Source organism: Ascidia mentula, chromosome 8 (genome assembly GCF_947561715.1).
Source record: "Ascidia mentula chromosome 8, kaAscMent1.1, whole genome shotgun sequence".
Lineage (NCBI taxonomy): Eukaryota > Metazoa > Chordata > Ascidiacea > Phlebobranchia > Ascidiidae > Ascidia > Ascidia mentula.
Genome location: NC_138573.1, coordinates 11,248,738 through 11,261,126, shown reverse-complemented (window position 1 = coordinate 11,261,126; position 12,389 = coordinate 11,248,738). Strand labels below are relative to the sequence as shown.

Here is a 12,389-nt window from a genome sequence, read left to right as displayed (position 1 = left end):
AGGTGATATGGCAAGTTTCTTGTAGGTTTCGTTGTCCGAGAGCATGGTGATAACTTTATTGTCATAATCTTCTTTGTCCATGACCACAGTGCAATTTCCTTTGTCAGCCTTGGATATGATGATGTTGGTGTCGTTCCTCACACGCGTGGTTGCTTCCCATTCTTCTTTAGACAAGTTTGAAGGTGGCAATTTGGCTTCTTTCAAAATCTTAGAAATTTTGCTGCGGGCATGATCGGCTTCCGCTAGTTTATCTGTGCCGAAGCGTTGAAGAGCTGCTTCAGAGGCACTGTTCAAATCAATGGTGGGTAATGTGCGTGGAGTGATGACGAAAGTTTGTCCCTTTTTTAAAACTGTTTTTTTCTGCTTTAGTTAAGGATGTAACTTGAGCCCGTAGGTTATGCTACTGCCAAATAAACAGCGGTGCTATGACAGGAGTTTTGTTGGTTTAACGGTTTTTTTGACGGTCATTGCCAGCCTCAAAAATTAATTATGCCTACATCTTTTGTCGGGAGTGGACGAAACGACAATGCTTCAATAAATACTAATTGACGCGCTAGATATACCAATACCGGTTTGTCTTTTTCCTTCTACATGCAACTAAATACAACCTATTATGTTGAAACAATAACAATACTTTTGTTGCACTTGCACTTGTTCACTAGTTGCGATCCTGGTTAAAGCATGTTTCGCACTGCTTTCCATTCCTACACATAAGGCTCGCTGGCAGCTCCTGGTCGACTGGATCGCATTCAATGACGTCACGCAACAATTATCTCACTTTCACACAATCATGTTTGCAACGGTTCAAACGTAATTTTGATCAGCTGAATTTTGGAAACTTGTGGCTGTTTGAAGCTACTTTTTTCGCCAGAAATTGTTGAAAATTATGACCATTCTATAGTGTAATTATATTTTATTTCAAATTAGCATGTCACATATAGCACTTTATGTCAAGAAACATGTGTGCTGCAGGTTCACCTATCGCAAGTTGCGATTGGTTTGACTTGCAACAGAAAGTAGAACTCTTATTTTGAGTTTTGCACAATTTTTTTTGTATTGTTGATATATGATTAAAGTGTAAATTTTGAATATGGGCAAATATCATTTTTAAGCACTCCCAACCGTTCGTGCGCACTAGGGTCAAACCTCTTCGTTCTGGACTGACTTTTCTTTTCTTGCTGCTGTGTGTGTGTGTATCCAATGTAAACACGCCGTTTTGGGAAAACATATTTTAGTTGACAGGCCTTTTGTGACCGGTTGATTTATTAGAATGCATCGTTTTAGCAATCATGCAGCTTGAGGAACATTTTTCTATTGACTAGTATACTCGGATTACTTTAGCGTGCTGTGCAAATTTAAACGCGGATAACTCGGCCGTCGTACGAAATGGCAATGTGACTTTTGTACACTTAATAGTTGATCGGCGAAATTATGAAAAAAATACATAGGCTATTGCTATTTGAGTATGAATATGATGTCCACCACTACTCATAACTCTGTCTGTTTATTTTCGAGATTGCCTTGGTTGTTTACCCAACAAAAAGATATATATATATCACAAATCCTGAATCAAAAGGCGTAATAGTGAAATCTCTGTAGGACTACAGATTTGGTTTCATAGATTTATTGTGGCAGTTTTACAGATTAGGTCGGTTTTGTACATAAGTATGTTTGGGGGTGAAACTGCCATGAACAAAGTAGAACAAACAGCAATTTACTTTTTGGCAACAGATGTTGTTAAAGTTTTTATGTCAACATATTTGATAATCACATGGTGCAGTTGAAATAAGTTGTCATGTATATTTTTAAATCACATGTTTATCAACAAAAAAGTTTATGCCTCATTTTCTTTGATTGTATATAGGCCTATCTGTTTTTTTTTGGTAAATTTATGTGGAAACATCTATATGTCTTGCTTACAGTTAGTTTATTATGTTTAGAATTTTGGCAAAGTAATATAAATGTCTAATGAAACAAATAAAAGTGAGAAGATATCCAGTGCTGCAGGTAGTCAAATATCATTGATACCTTTAGAAAAGGAGGTTGATGAAAGCATCACAAAAACACCACATGACATAAAAGAGAAGTCTATGTTGGCCACCATAAGACACAAGCTGAGCCATGGAAAGCGTCCCTTGCCAAAAGTTGCTGATAAAAAAAAGCGAAGAAAAATTGGTGTTGTTGCTATGGCTACAACGCCTGCGGCTCAAACAGTTTCAAACAGTTTCAATGACAATACAAATATTAAAGAAACGAACACTTTGCCAAATGAAGACATTCCAAACAAAATGGATGAATTACCCCAATTTGGTACATTGGACTCAACACCCTGTGCAAGTGGAAAAATTTTGTTACAAAATGGCTTTACAGAGTTATCACCTGACAAAAATAAGGAAGTGTCTTCTCCAAGTGAACAATGGTGCTTTCATCTCCCACAAATAAATAAAAACCATGTTTTTAAAAGCAAAGGTGATGCAAACAAATTCAAGTTGTCACACCAAAGCTCTTTACAAAAGTTTGGCCACCTGAGTCTCCTTACCCCTGCTTTGGTGTTGGATCCAACTTTGCATGGTGTGAGTAAAATTTACAATAAAAAACTGGATATACTATCACAAATATTTAAATAGTTGTTTGTAAATATTTCAGAAAGATGTGTTTACAAAACAGTTTTCAAAATCACTTGATGAGGATTTTCTTCAATTAGCTGCATCCCATATACAAGATGCGATTAATGGATATGGAAAATTTGGTGAAGCTAGAGCTATATTTAAACCAAAATCAGTACAAAGGTATAATTTTTATATTACACGAAACAAAGATAATTCTAAATCTGGAATACTTTCTGTACGAACTTAACATCGAAAAGTTAATTGTTTTTCTGCTGGTAAATACATAAAAACATAAATTAAATAAAAAACAATTTACTTTACTCTTAGTGAAATTATGCCTCAATTTAAGTACAATGCAGGATTGTGAATATTACAAACATGTTTTACTGGTTTTTAGTTGGTTTATATTGTTTACACGAAACAATATGTCAGCAAAGCTAATGTGTGAAAATTTATCAAAGAGTACTAAACACAGGCACCTGTGACTATAGACGATCTTGTGACTATACAATCGCTGTCATCTTTTGGGTACTAAACTAGGTGCAAAGATCCGGAGAATTACCTTGTAACTCCCCTAACAACAAAAGAAAAACAAACCTGTAATTTTAGTATTGTATAAATGTGCAACAAAGGCCTATTGAGGGCATGATTAAGCATGTCAAGATATGTCAAAATACCCTACATAGGCAATCATTAGTTTTTTAATTTTTTGTTTCTTAAAAATGTAGTCAGCGATATTGGTATTGTAATTATGTTCAATTATCTGCTGAAGTTTGAGCATTGCAGTAAAGAAGAAGCTTTGTTTGACTAAAAAAAACAAAAGTATCATTACCTAAAAATCTATGTACCATGGGGCAAAGTGATCGCCAACAATATTTGACATTGTACAAAACAATTATAGTGTATTAAAAGTTACCGGCAGATCCTTAGAAAATCATAATTTTATTCTTTTCTGAGTGATATTTCTGTGCCTCAGAATAAAATGTTTTTTAGACTATTTATCTAACTAAAATTTATGATTATGTAATTCCAAAAACGCTTGGAAATATACAATCTTGAAATATAATATTTGGAACTAATTCAGATGCTTCAAAATTATATCTAGCAAGTTATGGGCTGCTTTATTGTACCTGACAATTGCAGTCCACAGTCTAATATTGTTTTGGGAACAGCCAACTCAGCCTGTCGGTATTGGAGAAAAATGGTGCGTACTTATGTCATCCCAACTTTGGCCGGGGTTAATGTATAATTCTGGCATGGTATACTGTTAAACTGCTTGTTGTTTTTAATAGGTCGTCATGGGCCTTGCAGCCAGTGGTTCTTTGCATTAATGGTGTGTGCTTACTAATTTACACTACAGATTTAATCTTGCATACTGTGTTTCTAACTCCGCACAATGTCTTGCATGCAAAAGAGAAGGTGTGGGTCAGGTCTGCAAGTATTTCATGTGCATTGTGTCACAACTTACAACCCATTGGTCTATCCTTGCGTTTTATTTCAGACTTGAGTTTGTATTTACTGTTTTCTTTTTGATTGATTTTTTTGTTCTTGTGATTGAGGCAGTTACTAACACAGTAAGTAATTGCTATATTTAGTTTTTAAGTTTCAATGATATTTAGTACTTGGGTTTTTATAGCAAGTGCATTTTAATTTTTTTACAGAGATTATTGTGCCCTTTTCGATGTTTTCGTGCATCAATGTTGCTTTGCAAGTCAAGGAATGTTGCTCATATATTTAACGTCCTTTTAAGCATCATTAGTAAGTTGGGCAAGGTATATACATGAATTATTTGTCTATTAACAAAATTTTGTAAGGTAAACCTATAAATTATGAATGGTGTTTCATTGATAGGTATTGTTGATTATTGCAATATTTATTGTAACATTTGCATCAATTGGATTACATATCTTTATGAATGATTACCATAATCTTCCAACAACATGTTGCAATGACACCACAAGGTAGGATCTAACTGGATTTAGATTAAAAGTCAACACATTCCAGAATTTACTTAAATACCATATTTTGTTTTCAGCTGGAATTGTACAAACATTTATTCTGGGTTAGTTTTTTTAATTTTGTTATTTTATTTATTTTATCATTATAATTTTGTTATTCTTTTTAAACAGGGCATTTGATCAAGTAGCTAGTGCAGCCATGCATATGTTTGTTTTAATGTCAACAGAAAATTACCCGGTGTGTACAAAATTTTACTACTGTTAATTTCACAATTTGATGAACTTCAATGTTTTGCAGGAGTTTATTATTCCAGCATTTAATAAGAGTTGGGCAAATTTTTTCTATTTTGGATTGTATCTCTATGCTGGTGTATTTTTTCTAACAGCCATATTGCTTGCAATTATTGTTGAAAGTTATTGGGATTATAGCAAACGCCATGTCAAACAAGAAAGAAGGCAAAAAGCATAAACTTTAACTTAACAAAATATTGTTTACATTGATGTTTATATTAATGGCATATAGGCAACAACGCGAGGAGCTGGCAAAGGCTTGGAATTTGATGGATCCACTTGGAAACGGTCAACTGTCCGTTGAAGATCCAAAATTACTGAAATTATTTAAAATTCTTAAACCACAGGTAAGTGCACAAGTAAGTAAGTATTTTGAAACTGCACTTATTGTTTCATAAATCTGCAGAAGTGACTAGGCCTTGTGTTTGGTAAGTGCTCTATACAACCAAGCTAAATCATTACCGTGTTTACCTAACACTTCTGAGTTGGATCAGGGTTTTTAAACACAACTGTATAATGTGATGCACACGACTTGCCAGTCAATCTTGGCATGAATGCATGTGAAAGCCATGATATGCAAAAACAGTTGATAAAATATTGGTGCAGATAATTTAACATTGAAATGTCAACAATTTTTGACAAACTTTTGATTAACTGCAATAAAAATTAAAATACTTTTATATATTGCTAAATGTGTTGTTTCCGTAAAAGTGTCTGCATAATACTTGGAGAAATTCATTCTATCAGAAACAGGAGAATTCATTCTAACAATAGCAAAATTTTGAAGAACATTCTTCAAAAAATGCCACTAAAACTAGGTTGAAAGGTGGCACACTAACTCATTAGCTACTTTGAACGTTCAGTACATTAAAGTGGTTGGTGATAGAATTAAGGTTGGGAACCAGTGGTGTTGGGGGTCACCTTCATTATACGAAAATCTTAATCCAGCTTGACTACAAAGCCACTGTAACTTAATGATATATTTGTTAGCTGAGATTGTTAAGCAACTGCTGCCATATAAAAGCATAATTAATTTTTGTAATATATGTTTATTGGGTTTATTTCAGAATACAGATGAAGAGAACAAAGAACTTATTAATTATGTTAGCATGTATGGTGATGGGGTAATCGATTCCTATGACTGGACAACCAAACTTATTGAAACTCTGAGTTATGTTTTCGAGGAAGAGCCAGAGTCCAAAAATAACAACAGTAAAGATAAAAACTTTGCAGTGTGGAAGTTTGTTGAACATCACAGCAAACAGATTATACATGTATGTATTATTGTTATTTTTATGTAGTCTAAAGCAGTGGTTCTCAGCCAACCTTTTACAATTGAATGTGGACTGTCGCAATTTCTAACGACTTTTACATCCTGGTGATTTTATGAAATCTAAACTAAACTGTAATGAACAGAACATAAAAAAAGAAAATTGAATAGAAATGCTCCATAAGAAATTTATTTAATGTGAAAAGAATGTATACTGGGTCATTGGTAATAACAATTAAAACAGCCTGCGGTTGAGAAACACTGGTTTAATGGTATTTTTAAACAAAATTTGCCACTGTAAACTTAAGAAGAATTTAAATAGTAGTAATCACCAACATCGATAAAGAGTTTTGACACCTCTAAGTATTCCCTTTAGTCACTATGGTTTTAAGCTGTTAGCTATTGTTGTGAAAACCATTGTTATTTGGTTTAATAGTCTCTTTTGTTGAAAACAATTAAATTTTAGTCATTTTGTAAATATTGACAATCTGGATTTGTGGTTTGTTCCAGCCATATAGTGAACTGTAAATTCTTTCAGTTTGTTTCGTATTAAATTGCAATTGTCTTTTTCTTTGAAGCAAAGTATAAGAATTTTCATGATAGACATAAATTTATTAGATTAAACTTCATTTTGGTTTATTCATTTAGTTTTTGATGAAACACTATTATTTTTTAGGCCAAAGGTTCATCAGTTGTCGTGCTCTCATTGATATTTATTCACAGGTAACCTTAACCGAGCACTTTCTATGCTTTTTCCTTACACAATTATTGTTTTTGTATTAGCATCTTGTTTTCTTTAACTTGGTATGGAATACCAGATGCTGTCCAATTAGGAATTCAGTCCACAAAGACAGCTATTGTGACAGTGTTTGTTGTGGAATTTATTTTGCGCATAATAGCAGATGGAAAAAATTTATTGAATATTTTTGATGGTTTGGATATGACCATGGTTGTATTTGCTGTAGCTGGTTCAGTTACATGGTATAACATACTTTATTTTATTGACAATCTCCAGCTGATGTGTGTTTATATTGCTTAGGCATGTACTTTTCACTATCAAACCTAAGGTTGATGAGGTATATCTGGGTGCCTGTGCTGTTGTATCTGGTCTTGCAGTTCTAATCCGTGCTGTGTTTAACTCTCAACATGCAAGAACTGCTGTTGCTGTTTTGAGAAATATATATCCTGTTATGTTTGATCTTATCTTACTTGTTATTACCATCATATTCTTTTATGCAGTCCTTGGCTTGGAAATTTTTCAAAATCAGTAAGTTTGGTTGGAAGATGGAGATGGGCTGTCTGCTACTATCACACATAATTTTTTTTTAGAACACTGGCAAACAGCAGTAGTCAAGGTTATGTTGGGAGTTATGTTGAGTATGGTTGTGGAGTAGGTTTTGAAACTTTTGGATGTTCATTGCTGATCGTTTTCCAAATCGTGACAACAAATGATTGGCATGAAATCATGTTGGGAGCAATACTTGATTCAGGTGAAAACAAAAAGCTACATTTAACAAAAATAAAAAAGTATATTTATATGTGTTTAGGATGGCCTTCAGTTTTTTATTTTATATCTTGCTATTTGATTGTTGATATGATTGTAATGAATTTATTTGTGGCTATATCCATTGAAGCTTACAAGAAACTTGCGATTGATAAAAATGGGCTTGGTAGTATAAATGGTATTGATGAGCATCAAGATGACAACAAGGTAACATGTAGCAATTGTGACAAAAATGGTGTTATTTTTACATTTTCAATGGCAGGACAATACATCATTAAAGTCTGCTGCTAAAAAAACTCTGAAGGAAATATTTGCAAGTTCAAGAAATCCAAGGCTCAGTGTCGGGTCTGGCACCCTTACTGATTTTGCAAGCAGTCCTTACTCTGTAAGAAGAGGCACACTTGGTTCTCTGGGTGCCCGTACACCAACACCTACTCCACGCTTAGAAAATGAAACAATGGGGAATGATGAATCTAAAGTCAGTGTACATGAAAACAGATTATCTCCAAGAAGAAGAAGACCCAGGTACCAAATTAGAGTAGATCAGTGAACATACCAGTTTACATACAAAAAAGGTTAACGTTATACGATGTACTTTTTGTGAAATCTTCGAATAGAAAGAACCATCTCTGTGAATTTTTTATTCAGGCTATTTTTAGGTCATGTGTATTTCGTGACTTATATTTACATTGTGAAAATTTGATGTCATAAATCAAGATTTAAGAGTCTTTCTGTCTGTGTTGTTCTTCCAATTAGTAGATTAGAGTGTAATGTTCCTATATGTTTTTTCGTTATAGCCCTACATTTGAAGATACAAATAGCAACAGTGGCATTGCTGCCATAAATATTGCTGGCCTGGACAAAAGACAAATGGCTTTAAAGAAACGACAAGACAAGCGGAGGAAAGAGCGCAGACGTACCAAGCAAGAAGAAAAAAAAATGGCAGAGGCTTTTAAAAAAGAAGAAAACAGCCTGCAAATAGATGGTAACTTAATGATTTGGTACTACACAGATGTTTGGGGTGGCAATGTGTGATAATTCAACGGTTGAAATTTACTCAATTATTTGTAGCTTGTTAACATCTAGGTTATAAAAATCATTCTCATTTCTAGGTGTTGTAAGACTAAAAAAGGCAGTTCAAGTCATAAAGGCATTTCATGCACGCAACATCCAAGAAATGAGCATTCATGAAGGTGATGTTGTTTCAGTCACAGAAGAAGCACAAGATATGTATCGTGGGCCAAATGGATGGTTTCCATCAAATCATGTGGTACCTATTACTTCCTCGAATGGTTAGTGAATTTAATAAGATTTAGGCAGAATTAGTTTGTTGTTTCATGTTATTTTCAGAACAAGAGCCATCTATTACGGCAACTGTGTCTGAGACAGATAACAACAAGCAGAATCATGTTAAGTTTAATGTAAGGTCATGTTTTGACATAGTCTATGCTTTGTAATCTATGCTTTCGCATAGCAAGGCAGGATCGCCCATTGCGCAGGTCCTTTATATTTGGCGATCACAGCTCTTATATTCTGATCATAAGGTTCACAGGCAGTGCAGCCAAGCTGGATCAGCCACTTTTCCCGACAAGTCGGAGCGAGATCTGAAAAATCAAGCTCCCGGTGAGGTTTGAACTCACGACCCTGGGCTAACCAGGCCCAACGCTCTACCAACTGAGCTACAGGAGCTCAGTGGCTTCACGGGGTATATTGTGGCCAAGTGGGGCGATCCTGCCTTGCTATGCGAAAGCATGCCATTACTTCTGCGTTGTCTGATTACGGTGGTGGAGATCCTCTACGCATGTGAAGGTCGCCTGACAAGTTGTGCGCTTGCGCACCAGTGTACTTTGGCCACAATATACCCCATGAAGCAACTGAGCTCCTGTAGCTCAGTTGGTAGAGCGTTGGGCCTGGTTGGCCCAGGGTCGTGAGTTCAAACCTCACCGGGAGCTTGATTTTTCAGATCTCGCTCCGACTTGTCGGGAAAAGTGGCTGATCCAGCTTGGCTGCAATGCCTTGACTGCGCAGCCTGTGAACTTTATAATCTATCTTGGAACTCTCAAATAGGTTGCTGCCAGTGAAATTAAAAAGCATCCACCATCTCCTCACCATAGAATTTCACAAACTAGAATGAAAAAGAGAACAGATGTTGGTGATTGGAGGCGTCAAATTCTGGGAGATATAACTATTATGAATCAAGATGAGGCAAGTAGAAGAAAAAAAGCATACATATTATTACAGTTGTCCTCAATAAACCAATTCTGTGCATTTTAACACAATTTTGTAAGTGGCAAACGGTATGAACTAATTACAAGCTCTATCAAATATAATTAACCCAAATAAAGAGCATTTTTGCATTGGTGTCACAAGTATCAGGTCTGTTTGCCAGAAAAATATACATTTTTGTGCCTACTTTTTATCCACTCAAAAATAGAAGTGGATTATTTTTATTTTCCTTAAAATTTTGCTGCTTTTTAATTTTACTGGTAACATTGCAGTTGAATGCGTTGAGTGGAAAATTTAAAGGGGGACTTGGTCGCAGACATACCCGCAATTCGACCTACCAACTTCCTAACATGTAAGTTAAACTGCAAAATAAGTTATTTGATTAAATCTTATTGCTTCCTTTTTGGATGTTTCTAAATATTGGTTTTCTGTAACTCACACTTTATTGAGGTGATACGTAGTATAATTTTTCAAAAAACATTTTACACAGAAATTGTTTAGATCTGTTAAGCACATTTGAATATGGAATTTTATATGTATTCCACAATTACCTTTTGGTAATGAGTAAAGTGTGTATTTTATTTTCAGAATTAGTGAAGAATTGTCCGAGGAAGATGAAGAAGTTCAACAATCACTTCCTAATCTTCCACAATTAACCGTATCAGAGGTTAATGAAGATGTGGAGAGTCAGTATGACGAACCTGATACTCAAACAGACACAAGTAATATAATACATTGATTGGACATTTATCATTCAAAACATGTCAAAATGATTGCAACTTACTGTTCTCTGAGATAAGCACAGGCTACTTTTAGTACACCGTAATAATTGTTTAGGCAATAAAACAGTGCATTCTAATTTTAATCTCCTTAATATAGGTTCATGGTATCTAGTGAAGTGCATATTATATGTTGTTTTTATAAAATTCCTGTCAGAAGTAATTAACTATCAATTATCACTTATATACCTGATACAATAATATTCTCAAATTGAAAATACTGAATCGAAAACAGAGAATATACTGATTGGAACTTGTAAACATTGTATAGATTGTAATTTTGTAGAAGTTACTCTCGTATAAAAAAAAAATTATCCCTATAATTAAACCTTATGTGGAAGATTTAGGTGCATATTATTTAAAAACAGTTGCTTTTGACTTTAATTCTACAAAGAATATATTTTTTACTGTGAACGCAATACTAAAATTTCTAGTTACGTCAAACAAAAAATAGCTTCGTTTTGTACATCATTGGTCAAGAGTGGCTATTCTTTAATCTGTCCTATAACAACTTCATTTTATATTTACAGATACCCTCACTCTTCCACACTCGAAACCTTTTTCATCAGTTACACCAAGAAAAACCAAATTTAGGCAAAATGGAAAGGGGCAAAATCCCCCAGACTGGGTTGAAAATTTTGCAAACAAAAACAAAGTAATTCTTGATAAGGATGTTAAATTGAAGGAGTAGATCATTAAAATGAAGGACTCGTTTGTAAATATGTAATTATTATATGTAATAGTGTTGTAAAATGCGCATCAAATACACCATTTCTATTGACTTTGTTGGGCCAACAGAAACTGCTATAATAATCATGTGTTTGAAAAGTTGCAGCGAGTCCTATTTGCACATGTGTGTGTTTTGTTCTATTTAAATTATGTATATTGCACTGGTGTTAAAAAAGTTTCATGACATTTTTTATATTGGTTTAAATCCTGACATAGTATGCACAGCTAAAATGTTTCAATTATTTTTTATGTATATTTTGTGTGTTTGAAATTCTTTTTTTAATGAATGTTTACTTTTTTTGTAAATGCAGGCAAAATTTTATTGTCTGATCTATGCTGACTTTGTCAAAGAAATTGCAGTTGCTGATTTATGGCCTGTCGTCATGGTGTTTTGTGATATCATTATGTATTAGTTTTGTCACTGTACTTTAGATTTATCACCTCACTGCACATTCCTCTCACTATGCTGTCCGTATGTTGATCAGTCTCTTAAACTTTATGCAGTAAACATGTATGAAACAGTCGTTGGGTCTTATTGTACTTTCACCAGAAATTTCAAGTCTCAGAAGTTCATTGAGTTTGCATAGTTTTAAAAGGTTAGCCATAAAATATATCCAGTAATCGATTGTTGCAACTTCATGTAGTCTCCTAACTGTCTATCACATGTAGTCGACATTTGTTAGTGTTGACATACGTCTTCGACAAACTAAAAATTCAAATTGTTTTTCTGAACGATAGGAAACCGTTACATATGTTTTATCCGTATTTTCCTAATACACAATAAATCTACTGTTCTACATAAAAAGCGAAAAGTAATTTAAAATTGGACAACATCAAAAATCGGACAGAATTCCAAAACAGTCTTCGCCACATTGAACAAAATGCGATTACTCGATGGTTGGAAGAATGGTATTGCCAGCAAGGCCTTTGCCATGTCACTCTTTAGAAGGCCATAAACTCAATCGGTTCTTTGAACACGGTGCGTGTCAATTGCCTGTGATTTGCCAATTAATGCTGAACTGT

General features: G+C 34.3%; 1 protein-coding gene across 1 annotated transcript; it reads left to right on the top strand.

Annotated features, from left to right (window-relative positions):
• The first annotated feature begins 1,926 nt into the window (after positions 1-1,926).
• LOC145910170 (uncharacterized) lies at positions 1,927-11,890 on the top strand. The gene is made up of 25 exons (XM_082997196.1): positions 1,927-2,573; positions 2,647-2,789; positions 3,694-3,813; positions 3,902-4,039; positions 4,111-4,183; positions 4,271-4,381; positions 4,461-4,570; positions 4,645-4,671; positions 4,739-4,805; positions 4,866-5,023; positions 5,091-5,205; positions 5,926-6,132; positions 6,805-6,851; positions 6,912-7,109; positions 7,168-7,395; positions 7,458-7,618; positions 7,676-7,839; positions 7,895-8,178; positions 8,430-8,617; positions 8,745-8,924; positions 8,983-9,053; positions 9,700-9,837; positions 10,131-10,210; positions 10,447-10,580; positions 11,168-11,890. The coding sequence occupies exons 1-25, from the start codon at positions 1,962-1,964 to the stop codon at positions 11,326-11,328; spliced, it is 3,915 nt and encodes a 1,304-aa protein (XP_082853322.1). The 5' UTR covers positions 1,927-1,961; the 3' UTR covers positions 11,329-11,890.
• The last annotated feature ends 499 nt before the right edge of the window (positions 11,891-12,389 follow it).